The sequence below is a fragment of the Amborella trichopoda genome, chromosome 2, assembly GCF_054954075.1.
Source record: "Amborella trichopoda isolate Santa Cruz 75 chromosome 2, AtrichopodaSantaCruz75HAP2 v2.0, whole genome shotgun sequence".
Lineage (NCBI taxonomy): Eukaryota > Viridiplantae > Streptophyta > Magnoliopsida > Amborellales > Amborellaceae > Amborella > Amborella trichopoda.
In genome coordinates, this window is record NC_142337.1 from 3,802,051 (window position 1) to 3,825,691 (window position 23,641).

A 23,641-nucleotide genomic window follows, 5' to 3' on the forward strand; every position below is an offset into this window, starting at 1 on the left:
CATTTTCTAATTTGAAATGTTTTTTTTAGGATGATATTGAAGTACAGTTTTTTTTAGGATGATATTGAACCCTAAAGTTTGAAAATTGAAGTTGTAATGGTGTTTGGAATAAAGCATTTATACATGCAATGTATGAAGCCTTGTTCACATTCAAAACATAGGTCAAATCAAACAAATAAAATATGTAATAAAAAAAGAATCTTTACCAAATAAAATGCCAAATACATATTATTTTTAATATTCAATTCAAAACATACAATTTTTATGATAATAATTTTAAAAATTCAAATTCTTTAAAACTATAGGTAATATTAAATATGGGCGCGGTTTGTATAGAGTTGAGGCTCTAAACAATCAAAGTAAAGCCCACCTTCAAATAGTGTTGAGAAATGTGGTTTTGATATTGAGAGTCTCTGTGATAGCCTTAAAATACAATTTTATCTTTAAATATAAATTTTAAAATCTTAAAAAATAGTGTAGATCGAACAGATCTATGAAAACTTGAAAATTGACTGTCCACTTGAAATCCATTTTTTTCTCATGTCCATGCATCTTGATGTCGAGATGATCAATTTGAGGATATATGTGCATCAAAACATCTTCTAGTGGCTTTCATTGGATTGTTTAGAGTCTTGGCTCTATAGAAATTTTTTCTATTAAATATAGTTATAAATTGACAAGTTTAAAAAGAATTAATAAACCAATTTAACCTGAGGATGTTTTTAGTAGTTATAACATATTATTGATACATAATAACAAAGTAATTTTGATTTTTTCATGAATATCAAAATTATATGTTTCTAATTATAAATATTTTAATATCAATTTTATTAATATTGATGTAGTAATTCATGTATGAAAACTAATTTTGAAATGGTGAAGTAAAGATATTTGTGAAGCCTAAAGGAAAAGAAATGTAGGAAAGGTTTACTATAAAAATAAATAAATGGAAAGAACATTCACGAGATATCGGTTTTTTTTATCAACAGTCTCTTCCAATGTTCCAAGTTAAAGTTAAAATTAATAGCAAAGTTCTAAATGTTAAAGTTAAAATTAATAGCAAAGCTCTAAATCAAATTTTCTAATTTGAAAGCGAAAATATTACCATTAACTCTTGTCCAAGTTCAAATGGATCTTCAATGCTGGCATTTTTTTTAGGTTGATCTTCAACTCTAAAATTAAAAAATTATAGTTAAAATGGTATTTGGAAGGAATAAATCATTTAGGAAAATTTATGTAAATATCCGTTTTAGTTTTTGTTATTACCAAAATACCGAATATTTTCCGTTATTACTTATATGTCTATTTTTGACTTCATAACAATTTTTTTTTAAAAAAATACGAAACTACCTATTTTTCAGTTTTTCAAAAACCGAATCAAGCGAAAATCGGTTTTTCATAAATGGAAATTTTTTATCCGTTGTGGGTTCTCTGGGTATTCTCTATCTTCCTCTCTCTCTCTACCACTGTCAATTGGGTAAGTGAAATCCTCAGCCTATATTTTATTTTCATGGTCTGTGAAATACTCCTGGATTGTAAGGTGGGATGATCGTTTCTCTATGGTAAAAACTAATTACAGAGACTGGAAGATCAAAATCTTGGTCCTAAGCGATGACAATGCTCTAGTTGAAGCTCAAAATTTTGATCCTATCGAGTTATTTATTGATGAAGAACGTTGAGATTACTTCTGGGGTTGTCGTGTAATACCAAAATACAGAGATTGTTCAAGGGGTTGGCGTATAAAACCATACAATTTTATTTTATGAATTGGGCGAATCCTATGCTTATTATATGAGGAATGGGCGAATAAAGCCCATTTTGGTTCTCAATTGGGGACTTGATTGGGGATAGAGTCAAAGTTTTTGGGCCTACAAGCCTGGCCTCTTTTCATGGAGTTATCAAGGAATGGGTGATCCTTTTATCTCTCTCTTCTCATTTTTGCTGCTTTGTCAAGGTTCTTGTGTTGTTGATTTTATTTTAGGAAAAATTTGGCATAGATAGGAAAAGAAATGTAGAAATTATAGCTGGGTTTTTATTTTTCTTAATTTTATATCTTTTTATTTATTTTTTCCTCATTTTGCTTTTGAACTTTAAATTTTATAGGTTAAAATTTGCAAGCCATCAAAATAAAATATAAGCCGAGGATTTCACTTACCCAATTGATAGTGGGGGAGAGAGAGAGGTAGAGAGAGAATATGCATAGGACCCACGAGAGAGAAAAAATTTTGGTTCTTGAAAAACCGAAAATATTCAGTTTTTCAAAAATAAAAAATATTCGGTTTTTCAAAAACCGAAAATATTCGGTTTTTCAAAAACCGAAATTGGCCTGATTTAGGTTTTTGAAAAACAGAAAATTGGTAGTTTCGCCTCTTTTAAAAAAAATCATTATGGAAGCTCAAAAAACGGACATATAAGTAATAACGAAAAGTAGTTGATATTTTGATAATAACAAAAACTAAAACGGATATTTACGTAATTTTTCCAACCATTTATACGAGGCATTTATGAATACTTGATCACATTCAAAGCATGGGGTTACTAATCACACATAAAGAAAGTATATAATAGAAATGACATCTTCTATAAAATAAAATTCCATAATATTTATTTCAAAATATACAAATTTTATGACTATACTTTTAAAAACTCAAATTCTTAAAAATTACAGGTGATATTAAATGTATCTATAAATTAAAATTTACAATAAAGAATTAATAAATCAATTCAACATGAGGATGTCCTTAGTAATTATAACATATCACTAATAAAATAATAACAAAGTAACTATAATGGTTTTTATAAATATCATAATTATATATTTTTAATTATAAATATTCCAATATGTATTTATTTTCATTACAATTTTATTGATATTAATGTAGTAATTTATGTATTATGACAATAATTAGTATAGTTTTATTAATTATAATTATGAACATTATATAGAATTATTAAAATTAGAATATTATTAATATATTCAAATAATAAAAATGAAATTATATGAATTTATTATCATTAATTTAAAATTAATATAATAATTTAAATTTTTATTGCTAACTGTTTTTATAATAATAATAGAATCAACATTATTAATATTATTGTAATATTATGATGAATATTAAAAAATTTATGTAAATATATTTTTTACATTGGAAAATCATATAATTATTTAGGGGATCGCTTAACACATATTAATATACTATTCTATCGCATATTTATGAAATTATTTAGATAAATACTTGAAACATATTTAAATACTTTTAATTATATATTTACATAATTATTTATGTCATCGCTTATTTCATTTTTATATGCAACGCTCGTGATCCCACTGGTGAACTATTAAAAGGTGGTTGTGTACCAGCGTGGACCGATACTAGCACTTATAAAAGCTGCTATTTTGGAAGGTGTTAAATTGTTAATGTCTTATGAGTAATTTCATAAATTTTCCTAAAATTAAATTCTTGTAAATTTCTTTGGGTGGGGTCCAACATTTGAAGGGTCAATGATGTCAAGTTCTCAACCATCCCAATAACAAATCTGGAAAAAGATGAACGTTTCGAACAAACATTTTAATTGGAGAAATTTATTAAAATGCACTATGAACTATTTAACATTTTATTTATTCTTTTATTTCATTTCAAGTTATCCAATCAAAATACACATGATCAACAGTTAGAATGGTTGAGATATGATGTTAAAGAATTGAGAAATTAGATTTTTTTCGTTTGATTGAGTTCTCTTCTAACTATTTGCACCATCGGATCAGCCTTATTTTCTAGAGCTCCAATTCATGAATTTAATGTAAAAATATATTTAGAAATATTAGGTATGGTTTTCCGGGTGAATCCATTGTTGTCAACATGGCCTTCCCAATCAATATTGTCAGATTAGCTTTTTGAGTCTTCTTCGATTTTGGTGAAAAAACAAAGCAATTTGATGCTTCGGTTTATTCGAGGGAAAATTTCGGTCTTTTTAAAAAAAAATTAATATAAATGAATTAGATATTGTATTTATAAAGATATATAAAATAATGAAAACATTAAAAATAAAATTTTCAAAAAATAATACTTTCGTATAGATATTTCTTTGCTTCTACCAAATCGGGCCAAAACTGACCGAAGCAACCCGAAGCTGACCGAAGAGGCCCGAAGCTGACCAAAGCAGCCCAACCTGAAACAATAGCACCAAGCTTCACTTCACTTCGGTCCAAGACTAAAATCCAAAGGCTTTAGCCTCTTCGATCAAAACGAAGCGAATCAGACAACAGTGTATCTTTTCCAAGAGTATGAACCTTTGACCCCTATGTTATAAGCAAATCCTTTTCTATATCTTTCATTTGACTTGACTCTTCTATAAGCAAATATTTTTGTATATCTTTCCGTTCCCTTTTTGTTTGGATAGTTCAGTGGCACAAATTTAAATTGAAATTAGTTTCACTTCAGCACTTGTTCCTAAAATTTGAAGGTTTCTCTGTCAGCATAACACAAAAATATCACTATATCCATTATTAGAAGGAAAAAGTTTGAAGTTGCAATCTTATAAAAGGTGCCCCTCAAATATCCCCAACAGAAAAGAATATTCCAAAGCTAACAATTTTCCTATTAATCATCTCGACCTCAATATGTATTATATATTAAAAAAAAAAAAATTTCCTTTCATCCTGTAACAAGTTATCTAGACCGTCTTTTATTTTTAAGATTTTGAAGTTTTTATAGATTTACTCAATCAACACTTGTTTTCAAAGATTATTTCTTACCATGTAGATCGTCAGGGCCTATTTAGACAGTACCAAACATGAGAATCATAAAACTTTTCGGCAACTTATTTGTGCCTGTAACTTTTCAAACCTGAGTTGTGGATAAAATGCCACCAAAGAAAGAAAGAAAAGCCATTTTTCCCTTGTTCTATAATATTCAAAGCAATAATAGCCCTAGGCCACAGTCCAAAACCAGCCTAGGGGCTGATTCACTCAGAGATGTTTGTTGGTGTAGCATTGTTATTTTTGTTTCTAACACCACTTACCTACTGAAAAAAGTGAAAAACAACAAACAACAAACTAAAAACCCTATACAATTCCTTATCTATGAATAATATTCCTCAACAATTTCTTTCTTCAGTGAAGGGAAATTTTACCCTGAAAGCTCCAACATCAATCTAAGTTCTACTCTTTCTTCTCATACTTTTATTCACATAAGACATTGAATAACTTGACATTCAATCCAAGCATTTTTACACTTAACTGGCTCATTCTGCTATTTCCCTTTCAAAAATATGACCAAGTATTGGCATTAATAATAATATAAATGATGATGACTCTGATGATGATGATGATACAGACAAACACAAAATCTAAGCCACACAGAGACGCCTTGTCAGCTCATGATGGATGCATCTTGCACACACACCAAGGCCATGTAGCCTTTGCTGTGAAAGTTTCTTGCAAAAATGATGAATTTATTGCTTTTTATAATCAAATCATGTTAATTTGCAAACTGTTATTTGGGGGAGTTTGACGCTCTCTGTTCTTTCAACATGCTCTCGATGAAGAACTCACCTGCTCTGTAGGAGGACCGGACCTGCAACATACCAGAAAGAACTTAATAAGCGCAAACCAATAGGAGAAAAAAGGAAATTTACAATCAAATCACAATAAGAGGCACAAGATATTATCATCACCATCTTGATAAGTTAAAAAGGAAAAAGGCAATTTACACTCTCTAGTCATACAACTGCAAATGTGATCAGTTTCTGCCAAATGAAATAATAACTTGCAATTCAACATGATTAACAATGCTTCAGATCTCATAAACTTTTGCTTTCCAGAAAAAATCACAAAAATAAAAAATAATTATTTACAAGAGACTAAATAAAACAAATAAGTGAAAATGCACAATAGGGACACCAATAGGAATTCAGTAAAGGGAATATCTATTTGTAATCCTTTCTTCTTCTTTTTTCTTTTTTTTTCCTTTTTCGAAAAGTTCATCCCACAAACAAAAAGGAAGAAAATTACAGCATATTGGATGCCACTTCCTTGGAATAGTTCTCCAAATAGTGTAAAAGCCTGAAACTCACCGATCTCTCCAGGAATGATAGAAACTTCCCCAGCTTCTCAAATTTCTTCCACGTGCAAGCTCTCTCTCTCTCTCTCTCTCTCTCTCTCTCTCTCTCTTAAACATAGCTCAAAATCGCAACTTGTGAACTAATTTAATGGGTTATTATCATTGTCATAGAGCTGTTTTACCACACTCAACGGAAATATTTTTTTGCACATTGTAGAAGGAACATGTATAGCTCTCATTACATCAAAATCATCAACAATTGTGTAACAAAAAATCCAAAGCAGGGACGTTACCAGAGGCCCACTGGCAACATAACAAAACCCAATTGACTCTCCATACTCTTTCCAAAAGGCAAATTTTTCTGGAGTTACATATTCCTTTACTGTCAAGTGCAAGGGTGTTGGCTGCCAAGAAAGCACCCATTAAACAAACATGCACATAGAAACAATCAACCATGTTAGTCAAAAAATAAAACGAATGCATAGGTAGAAACGTGTAATAGTGAAAAGTATGATACTTATCAATAAAGGTGAGCAGCATATCCTTTACTGAGTAAAGAGGAGAGGTATAAACCTGTAAATATTGTCCAAGAGTGAGGATATCAACGCCAATTGATCTCATATCAGACATGGCTTCCTTCAACTCATCATCCGATTCCCCAAGCCCAAGCATTATGGAAGACTTGGTTATCATCCCTTCCTTGCATGTCTTTGCATGTTTCAAAACATTTAAGCTTTGCTGATACCTGCATTTTTAAAAGAATGTAAAGAAGAAAGCCAAGGGTGTCGAAGCCAATACAGAAAAATAGACAAATACGAAGAATGGAAGGAAAATAAACGGCACTAGAGAGTTCAGAGAGCAAAACTGAAGCAGCAAGTCAAATTATTCAGTTCATCAAATTTGGGGGAGGCTCTTGTCTTAGGCCTTACTACCCAAGCTTGCAAAGATGGAACTCTTGAGGAAGAAATAGAGGACCACTCTTTCTTTACCATGATTAAGGGAAGATAATCGAGTACAATGTCAAAAGGATATATTCCAGTAAGAGTAAGTGGAGTATTTACCAACTCCTATGGAAAATTTTGCTCCTCTAATGAGATTTATGGAGTTCCAGGCAAGTGGGTGTAGTGAAACATATAAGAGAAACTAACTGAAATGCTGTGAGAGTTGCATAGATGATACTGAGTCATTCAACAATGCCAGACTGAGAGAAACACCCAATTGGTATTCAAGAAACTAACTGAAATGCTGTGAGAGTTGCATAGATACTGAGTCATTCAACAATGCCAGACTGAGAGAAACACCCAATTGGTATTCAAGATTAAAGAGTTCATAGAGAGAGAGAGATATTGGTGTATGAGAACCAGCTCTGTACTATGACAGAGGACCCTAGTATTGGGACAGTTTTGTAAGCAATCAAAAGCACATAGTGAAGTAGCCTATGCATATCCTTTTTGTATCTAAGATACATGCTTGAGAAGGGACACAGACCGCTATAAATAATAGTCATAATAATGACATAAAATCATTGTACACAAACAAAGAAGAGAGAGAACTAGAGATGTCTGTGTACATTTGGGTGGGCAGATGGGGAGAGAGAGAGAGAGAGAGGCAGGCAGGTTCACAAGCAAACGTAAGGATCTCATCCATTGGTAAAATAAACATCGGAGAGGGGTTGACAGGAGATATCTACGACTAGATAATTCTCCATTCCACCAACATCCTCTCAATCATAGGAACACATAAGAAACACATCTGCACGTTTTATATGTTATTAAGGGATGCATGTTGATAAAGTGATTCATAGCAGTAGAAAGGACTACCAATTCATCAACATATCAAACAATTTATTTTACCCTGCTCGAGGATCTCTAACCAGACGCTGAAGCCTTTTCACGGTCTCAATGTTGTGAGCAAACACATCTAGACCGGAATGAACCACAGTGGATACAGCTCCCAAATCTCCTTTAAAATCAGAAGTTAAGCACTCGACAAGGATCTCTGGCTTGAGGTCCTGCACAGTGAATCAACAAATATTTCAGCCGCTCGCACATAAAAATACGTTTCCATCCCTACCCACCTCCCTCCCTTTGTGCGTGTGTATATCAACACAGTATTTGACTGAAAGTAAAAGCATTTGCAATATTTTGCACAAAGCAAAAACCTTCAATGTTTTGACTGTACGAGCAAAATGGCCACTCCCACCATCGGTTAGGTCATCACGGTCAACACTTGTCAGAACGATATAACCAACACTGCGAAATAAATAAATCAGAATAAGTATAGTGACAAAGACAAAGCTTCATCTAGCTTATGCTATGTCAATTTTGGAATACGAACCATCAGCAAAATTGAAAATGTGTACTATCATATTTTATAAAGTCATTTCAACTACATTCAAGGAACAACAATAATCTTGGGGCACGTTTAACTGGTGGAAGAGGGCTCTGCGGCTCTGCCATAGACTCCTTTTCTACAAATTGTGGAAGAGGCAGCTTCCATGCCACGGCATGGAAAAGCATCTTCCAAAAATGGCTCCTTTTTAAGAGGAGCATGGAAGGTCGCACTCCCATATTGCGGTTTCCACACTTCTTCATCAAACAAGAGAGGTGGAACTTAGGTCTCCCATGCCCAAAAAGCTCAACCAATCAAACATGCCCTTAATAACAAAAGTTAAAGATCATTTAACATTAATTTACAATAAGTTCAGTCCTGTATTCCTCAGACAACATTGTAACCTAGACACACATGTCTAGAAATTTTAGGGGAATAAGAAGTGCACGAGACAGCTGAGAGCAACTACTCCACAAGACGACCCGATTTATGATTAAAAAAAACCAATCATTGTACATTACTTATTTAATAATTGACCTTTGTTTGAGAGAGAACATTGGAAGCTGTGGCCCTTACACCATTCTCACTATAACGTCAGAAGTGCAGATGAACATAAGGTTGGGTTAGTATGAAGATGGGGTCATCCTCAGATAGTTGTTGGTCTGCCTCTCTTTTGTGGTTTTAATGCAAAACACCACCCCTTTTTTTCTCTTTTGACAAGTTGATCTAATCCAAGCATCTAACGTATAAAATTTATGGTGATTGAGAGGAAGTGGTGAAAGCATTAACATCTTCTACGTTTATGCTACACCTAACACTGAGTAATTCAGTCACACAGGGGTTAGAGAATTTTTGTCCCCCCAAGCACCTATATAAATAAAGGAATCTTGATAGGCTCTCATTCAATGTTATCATGACCAGACCGGTCATGGAACTAAGGAGGGCACCAATCCAGCACAAAGCGGTCGGTCAGGCCCAATTCAGACTGGTTTTGTTATCAGGGCTAGACAGTTCGAATTTTTTTATTGGTATGAAAATATAAAGAAATAAAATTTTAAAAATGCAGTGCAAAACCAGTCTGAACAGGGCAGCAGTCTACACCACCGGTTCAGACTAGTTTTGATGAGTTGGTGGTTCAATAATCAGAAAGGATAAGATCTGGCCCAGATTCCCAGTGCAACCAGTGGCGCAGACCGGTCTGGTCCAGCCTTAATAGCATTGTTGCCATGTCAAGCAGGATGTCTAGCAGGACTTAGTGTGAGCTCTTGTATGGCCTGGTTTTTCATCTCTCGAAAAATCGAAAAACCAGAAATGTGGTGGTGGTTGTGCACTGGTTTACCTCACTAGATCAGCTGCTTTGCATCAGGTCTTTTTATATTAATTTCTCTCTCTAAAGTGGGGTATAGACTGAGGAAATCAATGAACCATTGTGCATCAAGGTTTGTTTTCGGGATGCAACAAGGTGTTAACTGGCTTGGTTGTATCTGGAGGTGGATTTGACAAAATCCTATTGCAACTCAAAGAGCACTAAGTGTGGGCGAAGAGTATCATGAAGAAAGCAACTTCTAATGAGCCCCCGAGATTGGGTAAACTCAGCAATATCTTTTCTGGTTCTGAAATTGATGAAATTGACAAAGTTGATTTCCGTTGAATTATTTCCCACAGACTTAACTTTAGTTAATCATTCATGCTTTCATTTTTCCATCATATTATTCTTAGTGGATACTGTCATTGGATAATATCATTTAAAGTTTACTCTTACTGAATAATGTCAATGGTATCATGATCAAGGGTCTCATGCAAGCAATCATTGAGATAGTTGGTCAAATAGAACAAAGCGGGCCCCACACTGAAGTAACATTTAATCTGTTCTCCATGGCAGCTCTTTTTGTGGATGAGGGGGTACAAGAACCATCTCCTCTCGGATTTTTTAACAGAATGCGTATTTCTCATGTCCTTCAATCCTTAAAATAGAACAAAACACAAAAGGAGTTTGGGTCGTAAGACCTTATTTTAAAGGAGAAGGTTTCTCATATTGTGGCCATCTTTCTTTGATGGGACAAAAGCTTTACCATAGCATTGACATATCCAAAGCCATAGTCATGATTTGGATACAATCAAGATCGAAGGCAGGGTTAGGTTCGAAGCCAATCAAGAGAGAGCACAAAGTCTCTGAACGGAGCAAAAGGGGCACGACTAGAAATCATTTTCACCTTCCTTGGGTTTATCACTAACAATCTGCTTCAGGATCCAAAGTGAAATGGGGCAGCTAAACACCTACACACCTGCACACATGTGCATGCACACACACACAGATACTACAATGGCAAAGCCACCAAAATATTTTTTGTCTAAGACTCTCTACAGATAGCAACTCATTAAAACAGCAAGAGACAGATGCTTAGCGCAGCATTTTTAGTCAATTGCTAAGTACAAAATGAAAAAATTATGCTAAGCAAAAAAGGTTCTAGTTAGGCCCATACATGGATGTGGAATTCAATCCATATGGTGCAGCATTTTGGTCAATTGCTGGACACCAGTTAGGTACATATGTGGAAGTAGAATTTAATCAATATGGTAAACTTTATCGACATCGACAAAAAATTTCAGAAGGACAGGTATATCCACCCTCGACATCAACTCACGTTCAATTCTTCCTTCTTTTCTTTCTTCTCTTAATGGTAATTAAAGACCAATTCTCATGATCTCATGGACATAACTCACTGATCAGTATGTAAGTTTGAATGTCATAGTGCAACAACTTTCTCTAAAAGGCCAGCACGCTTCACCACATCAGATTTTTATATTGACTTAATCGATATGGTTAGAATGCCACAAATTGGCATGTATAGCATTTGAATCACTCCCGTGCCACAAATTCTCAAAAAATAAAAATCCTTCCCATGTCACGGAAACCACAAGCACTTTATTGGATCAATATTCCAGTATCCCCAATTTATCCAAAATTAAAGACCCATCATGACACTAGATCAGGATGGGTTGACCACAAAGGGCCTGTCTAAGAAACTCGAGTAGAAAATGAGAAAACATTTCCACACGATGGAGAAAATAAACAATAAAGATAATGATAAGGCCAATTCAACTGTACATTGAGCATAATCAACCCACATATCAATGTCGAACAATTTTTGCACAGCAGTATAAGCAGGGATATACGACGCAAATAAAAGAAAATACAGTAGCTAGCACGCAGGCATGGTCAAAAGCACAAGTGAAATTCCAAATGCCTGCCTGCAAAAATCGAACATTGCATTCTCCCACACTAGCTTCCTATTTACTAACTTCCATTCCTTCGCCAATCATTTTTAACGATCCATTTTGTCTAAAACATAAACATGATGTCTCCAATACTTACTCTATAACCTATCCCCAAAGTAAAAAATAAGAATGAAACAAACAGGAAAACAATAACTTCTACAAGAAAACCATTGTCTATTGGCTCCAATACTTACTCTACAACCTATCACCAAAGTAAAAATTAAGAATGAAACAAACAGGAAAGCAATAACTTCTACAAGAAAAGCATTGTCTATTGGTAACCAATGAGACATCATTTAATAGCTCAACAAATGAGATACAATGATAAAAAGATAAATGAAGTCCCACCAAAAAATAAATTAAGAATGAATTACAACAAAATTAATAAATGAAAACTTTACCCCCAACTTGCAATTGCCCTTGCAGTGTTCTCAGGTTCCATTGGGTCAGGAGGGGCTGGATTTCTACTGGTTTTCACTGCACAAAACCTGCAACCACGTGTACAAGTATCCCCTAAAAGCATAATTGTTGCGGTCCCAATGCCATCTCCTTCCCCACCTGCTCCTCCACCACCATTCCAACACTGGCCCCACATGTGATGAAACCAAATATAATAAGATAACAGCACCCAGCTTGAACAACTTCTTATTTATGGTGAAAAATTTAGTTGTCAATACTTCCTTGGCAAATATAGTCTCTAGGTAAAATTTTCAAAAATTCATTTTTCTTAGGAATTTATTGATATATCGTGGGAAAAAGTAAGAAAATGACACAAAAAATAAGCTCAATGTCATAAAATTGGGGAAAATATATTGGAGAGAAGATGAGAAAAATAGTTGTTTCTACTGTATTTTTAAATGTAAACTATTAGAGCTATAGCTCTTAGAACATATGCTACAATATCGCTTACATTTCTATATATTTCATTTCAGTGCGAATTTAGAAACTTATTTTTTCATTTTAACTAATATATTTTCCTGTAAAATGCAAGAAAAATAAAAAATGAATAAAAATATTACAATATTAAGGACCAACGAAATCACATAGTGTATTGTGATATTGAGATCATGATCTTTCTCTAAGACAAACGTCATATTTTCCTAAGAAATTGCATAATTCAAAACAATTGTCACTGTGTTCATCATAAAATCAAAGACTGCATACCTCTCCAATATTTGGGCACTGAGCTTCTTCACAGACTGTGTTGAGCTTCAAGTGAGAAAGCGAATCCTTGAGCTCCTGATACCTTCCACCTTGTGGGGCTCTTTGCCTGAGCCACTGGGGCTTTTTAACATTTGGATCTCTTCCTGTATAGGGTCCTAGACCTCCAGGATAAGGGTTATGTGTTGGTTTATCACTGGACTCGAACAATTGGGTTGGTTTCAAAGGGGGTTTTAGTGATGAGTCGTCATGGATTCTTGTCTTTGAGGCGTCAATGGCCTCGCATCTGAAGTGCAAAGGCGGGAAGGGTGCACAATGGGTTTTGGGTTTTTGCAGAGGGATTGAAAATGAGGAGGAAGCATAAGAGAGAGGCTGGAGAAGCATGGTGGGTGAGTGGTGGTTAATGGACTGGTGAATGCCTGAGCTTTAATGGGTCGTTCGGATCCTTGGATACGCAAATCTGGGCTTTTCTCAATACTTGGTTTTGCAGATTCTAGTATATATAAATGCTGATTTAGAAAACAATGTTGTTGGGCTTGCTGCTGGAAGAACCCAGTTTATGAAAAATACCATGTTTGGCACCATGAAGATGAAAACCAGGTTTTGGTTGTTTGCTATTACTGCAGTTTAACTGTTCATTCTATAAGTTGATGATTCTCTAGTAATACATGACCAATATAAAAGCTTTTTAAGTTATCAATAATATAACAAATATGTCTTATCAAAAAAATATATATAACAAATATATTTGACAGTTCGGATCATATTTTTCGATATGTTTATAGGTTGAATTATGATTCTCTCTTTCAGTCTCACTCTCTCTCTCTACATACATGACCCATGATAAGTGATTCCCAGATTACATCATATCCATAACACTGCATCTCATTAGATAATGAAGAAGTCAAATATTACAAACGCATTAGACGGTTTTGATCATATTTTCTTATCTTGTTTTAGGTTGAATTATGTTTCCCTCTGTCTCTCTCTCTCTCTCTCTCTCTCTCTCTCTATATATATATATATATATATATATATATATATGTATATACCGACACAACCCACAATAAGTTATTGCTAAATTGCATCATATCCATAAGTAGATAATGAAGAAGTTAAATACAAATTCCCCAAGATGTCCAAAATTATACTTCGCATAGGATCTGATTTTCGGCTTATGACCATAATTAAATTAAATTGTTCTATAGGCTCTATGCCATGTCCCCTGCGAAAACTTGATCCATGAGCTGCATAGGAGGTAAAACAATGCCGAACGATTTTCCTTCAGCTTCATTAGCCTATGCACATGCAATTTGTAAAGGTTCAACAGTTATCCCAGTATGTGGGTTTTTTAAAGTAAAAATTGCACCCATATTTGAAAATTGGGAAAATATCCCCTTATCCCCTATTTTTCTATTGAAAATATTACTTGCAAGCAAAAAGTCTCCATCTTGTCTATCTTACAACCCCCTGGACCCCTTTGACCATAAATTTTTTACCCAAACAAACACTAAAATGACACCCTATCCAAACTCCATCTCTCTCTCTAAAACTCCATCTCTCTCACATCACCGTCAGTATTCACCTGGACCCTAACCCAAACCCAAACCCAGGGACCCTAATACCATTCAGCTAGATCCAATTTTTGGACCCATGCCAAACCGAGTCTTAGTCCCCTGCTGCGCGCGGTAGAGAGAGAGGTGTAAACTTTTCTCAGGCGCTCACTGTACCCTACCATCATCTCTCTCCGTACCTAACACAAGAGGAGAGAGAAACACAGTGAAGGAAACATGGCATAAGTAGTTTGATTTCGCAGAAGAACAGATTCTAGGTCACCATGGCCATGTAAATAGAAGAGAGAGAGAGAGAGAGTAGATTTATGTGTAACCATATGAGGCCTCCATGTGTCAATCCATAATGCAGGTGTCACTCTTCTCCCAAACAATCCCTCCCCAAAATTTCAAATTCCTCTCTCTTCTCTCTCTCTCTTTCTCTCCATGGATTCTCAGACCATGACAAGCCCCACCTATCTTTCTCCTGCCCCATAAGAGAGCGACCCCCTCTTGTTCAAACCAGTGGATTGGCTCATCGACCTTCTCTCTATACACCTCAACTTCATTTCCCATTTCTTCTTTGCAATTTCATCCACATTCTATGCCTTCTTATCCATGGTTCTCGAGTTCTTTCACTCGATTGGTGAGGCCAAACACAAGGCTGAAGAGACTGCTCACGAAGAGCTCGAAGCCGTTTCGAGAGCTCCCTTGGCCGTGGCTGAAGGTGGGGGTCTATTTGTGAAGAAGCTGGCGTTTGGCTGCTTGGGGGCCACGTATGTGTGCTCAATTCTCGTTTTGCTCCTGGTTTTTGCTGTGCTTTTGGGAGTTGGGTTTGTTAATCTTTGGGTCGTTAAGAAGAACCTCCATTTTGATTATACTCAGCCTCACCATGTTGCTGTTGTCTCTTTTGATGATTTGGGGAATTTCAAGAGTTTGGTTCGTGGGAAGAGAGCTATACCAGCTGGTCACACCTTCTTTGTCTCTGTGGTTCTAGTAAACTCACTGGTAAGTTTTTCCAGCCATTAGATCCGGCAGAACTAGTATTGGGCGACCCCCTGGTGAATAGAACTCATCCTTGGATTCGCCAGATTCAGTCAAAGACCTACCAGAAAATGCCACATTCTCTCCGGAAAAAGCCCCATTATTGCTGGGAAAAGCCACATTCTCACTAGAAACCGACCTGGATAGAGGCGGCAATGGCCTGATTAGGAGTCTACTTCACGATGCCCAAGGAAGAGAGAGAAAGTCCATATTTTGGTTCTTTGAAAAAAAAAGAAGAGTGAGGACTGAGTTAAGACTTGAGAGTGTAGAGAGAGAAAGAGAAAGAGAGAAAAGAAAATGGGAGATGAGAGAGAAAGAGATTGTGGGTAATAGAAAGGTGGAGTAGACAAAGGCATGGAAAGGTGAGGATTAATTGAGAGAGAGAAAAATTTGAGATTTGTTGAGAGAGAGAGATAGCAAATTGAGAATTTTTGCGGGGAAACTGGAAAGGTGAGGAAGAGAGAGAGTACAGAAAATGAGAGAGAGAAAGTAGAGAGAGGATGATGAGAGAGACAGGACAGTGACTAGGAGCATGGTTTTAGTGAAGCAAAGAGAGAGAGTAGATTTATTAGGAATAAGAGATGGAGTTTCAGAGAGAGATGGAGTTTGGATAGGGTGTCATTTTAGTGTTTGTTTGAGTCACAAATTTATGGTCACAGGAGTCCTGGGGGTTGTAAGATAGAAAAGATAGAGGCCTTTTGCTTACAAGCAACATTTTCAATTCTTGGGTCTAATGAGTTATGGAAGTTTAAAATAGGGGATAAGGGGATATTTTCCCTTGAAAAATACCTGAACATAATCATTCCAACCGGGCACAGTTATTGTCCTAGTACTTTCATCAAATTGGAAACCAGGTTGTTTAAGGAATTGTTTAACATTCCTATACTTACACCTCAAACATTTGACTCTGTTTTTAGCATATCTATGCAAATATGGGTCCATACTCCTCACACTAGACGCTGCATATTTCTTTCCAATTCTTCTTATAGTAACATGCACATAAACAATTGCACATTTGACAGTAATTAGTAGTAAAGTACTTCAACTATCGTGGAAAGACAGGTCCAGAATTCTATCTGCAATTTTCAGCTGCATTTGCTCAACATTTTTGGAACCTGCCTGACAAATAATATCTATAATATAATCAGAGTCACATTCCAATGGATTTGAAAACAATCTAGAAATTCTCAGCCACTCTCAAATGGCAAGAAATTTTATCATTCAATCTCAGGACGGGGTATGTTCTTTTAGCCATGCCATTCACTCGATGTATTCGTCTGGCTGACCCACATTGACCTACTCATACTCAAATATTTGGGCCCATGTTCACCGTATATCAGGCCAAATAGCCATCAGATATGAGCAGGTTGTATATTCTGACAATCATTGGTTCTAAAGAACTAACTATCAATCTCCTCAAACATCAGCTACGTTTAGCTTATACATGAACTTAAGCATTTCTAAAATCAAGGGTGCAATGTTCTTTACTTGTTGCTCTAGCTGTTTTATAGAAAAGCACAATCATTCATATAACGAGCCTAGTGAATTATGCTATGGAAAATTATTTCATGCGGGCTGGACCACATTTCTACAATATGCAGTCCCAAGGTACAAAGCATCCATCTTAAAGACGGATGAAAATAGGTGGTCCATCTAAAAATAATTGAAACTAACGGTCCAAATGTTTTCTAAATATATTTCTAATTTTCAAAATTTATTTATTTTTTCATTTTCATGATCTCCATGTTAGAGATTACATGTCCTTAAAAATTATGTCCAAAAATCCATCTCAAAATATATTTTTAAGAAGTGACTCATTCCTACATGAACTCATAGAAACCGTGTCCTTATGCTATTACTAATTGGGTATTGGTCAAAGATCAAACTAATAGACAAATATGTCAACAAGCATAGGTGAAAGGGAGCTATCTTATCAGATTCGTGGGCTTATTTTAAGTAGTTCTTTCTAACTTCATCTAGCAGTAGTTAGGAAGCACCAATTAAGTCACAGCCAAGTGAATATTTTCCTTTAGTAAGACCAGAAAAACAATGAAAAAAAGATATATAAACCCAATGTTTATCACCAGATCTTATCATCAGTGGAATAAAAAGGAAATGCATGGATGATGACATGGAACAATTTGTAATCTGATAATGGTTGTCTTCAGAATTTCAACAGTAAGGAAATACCAATATAGTTTGATCCAAATTTCTATTACTTTGGTTCAAGTTACTTTTGGCAAAAGAGAGAGAGCAATGTATGAGAGAGAGAGAGAGAGCAAGCAATTTTTGGACAAGTGAGAGAGCAAAGATTTTTTGGACAAGAGAGAGAGAGAGAGTACTTTATAACACATTTTCTGATGATATTTCCGTATATAGCCTGTCTGCACTGTTTTGATGCAACTAGATGCATACATTTTCTGATCTATGAGAAGTTAATCATAAAAAATGAACACATCAAATGATGCATTACACTTGATTACCTCTAAAACTCCAAGGATAGTTTTGCCCAAACTGCTATCATCATCAAATGACTAACCTATCTATAACTAAATGCTAACGTCCTCAAAACTAATTAAAGTATGGTCAAAACCAAATGGATTTCCAATGGCTAAATACAACATGATGGTCTAGATGCTCCTACCCATGATCTTTGAAGAACTACAAAATGAACAGAAAAAACCCATATATTCCTAGGTCATAGACCTCAACCAGATGAAAATATAAAACCTATCAATCCTAGTCCAAAACTTGCAATACCAATACTTGAAACAAAAAGGGAAAAAGAGAAAAAACTTATGATACATAAAGCAATCAACAGAGATTAACTCCTAAATTAAGAAGAAATCATAGAGAAGGAACTAAAGGCAAGCCAAAAACTCTCAATGTACAAGAGCTTGGCAAGTTCTTCAAAACTTGCATGTGTCATAGAGATAGAGGGAGCTGTAATAACAGGAAATCCTAAAAACATTCCACCTATAACAGGAAATCCCCAAAAGCCACAAATCATAAACTCTCCAAAAAAAATTCATAACCACAAACATTGCCAAAAACAATCCATTGAAGCATTAAAATGGCTCCAAATCTCCTGACATCTCAGGGATTAAAGAACCCACAAAACCTGAGCAACATAAATAGATCTACCAACAAAGTAACTCATAAATTGAGTCACAGAGATAGAGGGAGCTGTAATAACAGGAAATCCCCAAAAATATTTTACCTATATCTGAAAAGCCCCAATAACTGGAAATCCCCAAAAGCCAGAAATCACCTAAATTCTCCAAAAAATATTCACCACAAACATTCCCAGAAAAAAATCCATTGTAGCAGTAAAAATGGCTCAAAATCTCCTGAAATCTCAGGGATTGAAAAACCCACAAAACCTGAGCAACATAAGTAGATATACAAACAAAGTAACTCATAAGTAGCGCATTTTTACAAATTTAAGGGAAAAACGATTTTCACAGTGCTCAGAATACATACCTCAAGCTCTGGTTTTAATCGCGGAAGGTAGGTTACCGACTTTAAAGAAAAAACTAGCAACAATGGAGCTCGAAGTGTTGAGCAAAGTACGAGCAAAGGATTTATTCGCTCAACCTTTAGATAGAGAGGTGAAGAGAAACGATTTCAAAAGAAAATAAAGAGATTTATTGATTGGGAATTGCAGGAGAGAGAAAGAGAGATTGATCGGGAATTACAAGAGAGGAAGGAGAGAGAGTGATTAACAGATTGGTGGGCATTACAGTAGAGAGAGAAGCTTGTGATTTGTAGTGATTGGCTTGGTTTGCTGAACTTTGGAATGTCCGCTTTGGCAGTTGAGGAGTCGCTCACCGGCTAGAGAGAGAGAGAATTTGAGTACTCGACTAGTCCCGGTTCGGCACGCAATGCATAAATGCGATTCAGCAGGATCCGGAAAAACTTTGATAGGCTAGGCGAATCGTCTATCCATATATGTGTGTTAGATTGTTGGATTACCGATTTGGATGGGCCATATTGGTAATAAAATAAATATTTAAAAAATATATATAAATATATATATATATATATATATATATATATATATATATATAAATAAGGGTAGGATTTTAAGGGGCCTTAAAAAAACATCAAACGAGAAATAAAACAGATTATATTAGGGGCGCTTTTAGGAGGGAACTGGCTCGGACCCATACAATTTCCAAACGGGTTTGGGCCCTATTGATTCCTATAATATGCATAAGAAATTGCTAGGTTTTAAAACATTGTTCATAATGATTTAGGTGTACTCGCTTCCCAAAATCCATAATCCAGTGTTTCACAAGTTTGGATCCGTTTGATTTCCCTTCAAATTGTAATTTGAGGATCATTTAAAAAAAATCTTATCTTTATTTTGATCCCTCCATGCTTATTAGTAATATAAACATTCACCTCTCTCATAAAGGCGGTCATTCTCTCTAATTAAGTCTGCTCTCTTGCCAAATATTTCCTCTTTCTTCGAAACAAACAAAAGAAAATTACATTCAACCAAGACAAACCAAAAAAACAAACAAACACAAACTAATTACATTCGAGAAACAATTAACTCAGCGCAGCAACTCCATCTACCAAAGATTTCCTCTCTCTTGCCAATCACCGTGAACATAAATATGGAAAAAAAAAAAATCAAGAATATAACAATTACTTCAAAATCAAGAAAGTATGACCAATTCCCCTTTTCACAGTTATAAAACAACTTTCAAACCAACCTCCATTGCCGATTCTAATATGGCACTGGCTATTGAAAATACCCACCTAAAAATAGGGCACAATGGTAGCTAGGATTTTGCCGCAGTACTCTATAATAGGGAAGATATCTCCATATCTCTTATTTTTAAATTTCATTTCACAATATACCCAAAGTATTGAACATAGGGTAATATTGTATCACATACCCAATAAATTCAACCGACACTGAAAAGATGCCCGGCAGAGAGAGAGAGAGAGAGAGGGGGGAGCCATGACATGAGTAGGTTTAACTTATTTTGTAAAGCATTTGGGTCCATAGCTAATGTTTAGAGGCCTGTATGAGAGGGATTCAATGTTGTTCCCAAAAGATTACAAGATCATAAAAATCTCCCTTTGTGGTGGTGGGGTCTAATGTACAATTTTGTCCTGCAGGACTATCTTCTCTCCATAGAGTGAAAATTTCAATTTACTGAATTTTTTCTCAAAAATTTGAGAGGACATGTTAACAAAAATTAATAGCATTTTAACAAAAAAAAAAAGTGTTTTTCTTTTTTATGACCATGGTTTCAACGGTCTTAACTTCAAGAAATACCCATTTCATGGGTGCCTTTTAAAAGAACAAAGAAATAGGTAGTCAATTACCCAAATTTTACCTTGCTTTTTTTAACTCTTCAAAAAGAAATACAGGTAATTAAAAGACCCGAGTTTATATAAGGTTGCAACTTTAAAATGTAGAATTTAGTTGCACCTAAAAAATCTATCATAGAAGGCTATTTTGACGTTGGAAAACACTCTAATTGATCATCTGGACATCGAGCTGTATGAGGTGAAAAGAAAAAAAAAAATTGAGTCATAAAGTTAGTTTATCTTGCTACAAGTTATCTAGACCGTTCCTTTTAAATACTTTCAAGTGTTTATATATCTACTTGATTTGAACCATTTTTGGAGTTTAAGATTTTATAGTTAGAGATGAAAATAGATTCTCAAGCCACCTTAAAAAAAAATTACACCACAATTATATTTATGATAAGGTTCGAAGGTGCGCCTTAAGGTTGCAACCTTATACAAACCACACCCATTTAAAATTGCCACTTGTACAAGTCATCTAGACAGCTCCTTTTTAATATTTTCAAGTGTTTATATATCTATTTGATTTGAACTATTTTTGGAGTTTAAGATTTTATAGTTAGAGATGAAAATAGATTCTCAAACCACCTTAAAAAAAATTTACACCACAATTATATTTATGATAAGGTTCGAAGGTGCGCCTTAAGGTTGCAACCTTATACAAACCACACCCATTTAAAATTGCCATATTTTGTTCCTCTAACTCACGAAATATAGGTGTTTTGATTACCCCTATTTAATCGTTTAGATTTATTGCTTTTATGTTATATGATGGACGGTATTTATAAATTGTTGCTTCCAAAAAGCCAAAGGATATCCACTTGGGTGTGGTATAGCTTCTTCAATACTCGACCTTTTATAAAAATATATATATATATACAACTCATACAGTTTTTCTTTTAAAGGGTAAAAATTATAAATTACAATATTAATTTTTAACCTCTAAAGGCGGGCTTGAGTTTCCATTTTCTTTAAGGAAAAATTTATCAAATTATCCCTAAGAGATCAACAATTTTAACTATTTACTTGCATCTCTTGTTTTGATTTCAAAATTCCTATTAAAACACATATGGCCTTGAGTTGGAATAGTTACAAGACGGTAAATCTTTGAATAGTTCGTCTTTTATGGGTATTTTGATAAAATTTGTTTTTTTAATGAGGGTCAAGCGGCGAGCAAAGCCCATGGCGAGGCTAGCAACGAACAAAGCCAATGATAGCAAGGTCAAACTATTGGCTGAAAGCATTTTGCATATGAATCAAAAGCTCTTGTTCGAGAGTTTATCGCAAGAACAAAAAGTTATTGTTTGAGAGTGCATCGCAAGAGCAAAAAACTCTTGTTTGAGAGTGTTTTGCAATAACAAAAAGCCCAACCAATAGTTAGACCTTGCTATCAAAAATTTTGTGGCTGTCATGCCTTAATTTTGGAAAGCTAAGAGGGGCGAACTAGTCCTTAAGTTTGATCGATTGAGATCAATGTTTTAAAAAATGTTGGGTGAAACCTGAATTGCCTGGTTTGATCGGGGATCAGTGAGGCTTAGGGTGCTTTGCTGCATGGGCTAGGTCGGGTGGGCGTGGACCTGCCCAAAATAGTATACGGTAGCCCCATGCCCAAATATATGATAATGACTCCCAATCTTGGCCTACCAAAAAAAAGTCTGGCTCTTACAAGATATATATATATTTTTTAATATGTAATATATACTTAAAATTTTTCAAGATGGATATGCTCGACCGGTGCTAGCATGTATTTGCCCATAAAATATTTCAGGCACACTGAGCCCAGTTTTTAGGGCATGTAGGTCATACCTTGTCCGAAACTAGGCCCGACTTGAAAGCTATAGGCTGGCCCAAGCTTAGGGCCTTGGCATGTAGGTCAAACCTTGTCCGAAACTAGGCTCGACTTGAAAGCTATAGGCTGGCCCAGGCTTGTCCCTTAATGGATCGGCCTGATTCTCACTAATTTTTATTTATTATTTTCTACCATTTCCCAACCCATTCACAAATCTACAATAACCCACTGGTTGACTTTCGCCCAATTGATTTTCCAAAGGAAGAAGTTTATATAAGGTTGCAACCTTAAAATGAAGAATTAAAGGTGCTCTTCAAAAATTCATCATAAAAAGTTGATGATTGATATCTTGTATTATGAGGAAATAAATCTGTCAAAGCGGAGTAAAAAAAACGATTCTGGAGGGCCGTTAAAAGCCTGAACGGCCGAAGGCCCCCCGAAGAAAAAATCGGATATATCTATATATGGGATTCGATATATTAGGGACTTTATATTTATTTGTACAATAATATTTCGGTAATTTATATCATCTATCTGATACTCGATATATATTGTTACGATTAAGGGTTAAGGGTTAAGGGAAAAAAGCTTTTGTAACCTTATTTTCATTACCAGTAAATAAGTTTTTATCACCCGTGGACGTAAGCACATTACCGAACTACATATATCATTATGTTGTGGTTGGTTGTCTCTTTCTTTTGTATTTGTTTATTTGTCTTTTTCTTTTGTGTTTGTTTCTTCTTTCTAGTTTTTATTGATTGTTTTTCGTTTCTACATATTGGATGTTGGAAAACACTCGAATTGGTCATCTCGACATCGAGATGTATGAATGTAAAAAATAAAAAATATTTCGAGTATGCAAAACAATATACCTTGCAATATGTTATTGGACCATCCATTTCCAAGATTTCATATGTTTATAGATCTACTTGATTTGAACCATTCGAAGAGTTTAAAATTTTATAGATAGATAAGAAAATCAATTATCAAGCCATCCTAAAAAAGTTGATATCAAAATTATATTTATGATAAAATTTAGAGGTATGCCTTAATTGCATTGCCCTTATCCAAAATGCCAAATAAAATAATGA

General features: G+C 34.8%; 1 protein-coding gene across 6 annotated transcripts; it reads right to left on the reverse strand.

Moving 5' to 3' along the window:
- Nucleotides 1–5,183: 5,183 nt before the first annotated feature.
- LOC18435891 (Radical SAM superfamily protein) lies at nucleotides 5,184–19,411 on the reverse strand. Of its 6 annotated transcripts, none has more exons than XM_011625715.3 (8): nucleotides 18,914–19,411; nucleotides 12,840–13,467; nucleotides 12,077–12,258; nucleotides 8,227–8,317; nucleotides 7,919–8,076; nucleotides 6,639–6,810; nucleotides 6,359–6,469; nucleotides 5,184–5,579 (listed from the first exon to the last, which is right to left on the reverse strand). In XM_011625715.3, exons 2-8 carry the CDS (start codon nucleotides 13,218–13,220, stop codon nucleotides 5,499–5,501), a joined length of 1,176 nt encoding a protein of 391 aa, XP_011624017.1. In that variant the 5' UTR covers nucleotides 13,221–13,467; nucleotides 18,914–19,411; the 3' UTR covers nucleotides 5,184–5,498. The 6 variants fall into 6 exon arrangements, with proteins under 6 accessions (XP_011624017.1, XP_006845988.1, XP_020523934.1 ...); XM_006845925.4 differs by having other exon boundaries at nucleotides 12,840–13,329; nucleotides 18,914–19,355; XM_020668275.2 differs by having other exon boundaries at nucleotides 12,840–14,134; nucleotides 18,914–19,255.
- Between the last annotated feature and the right edge of the window lie 4,230 nt (nucleotides 19,412–23,641).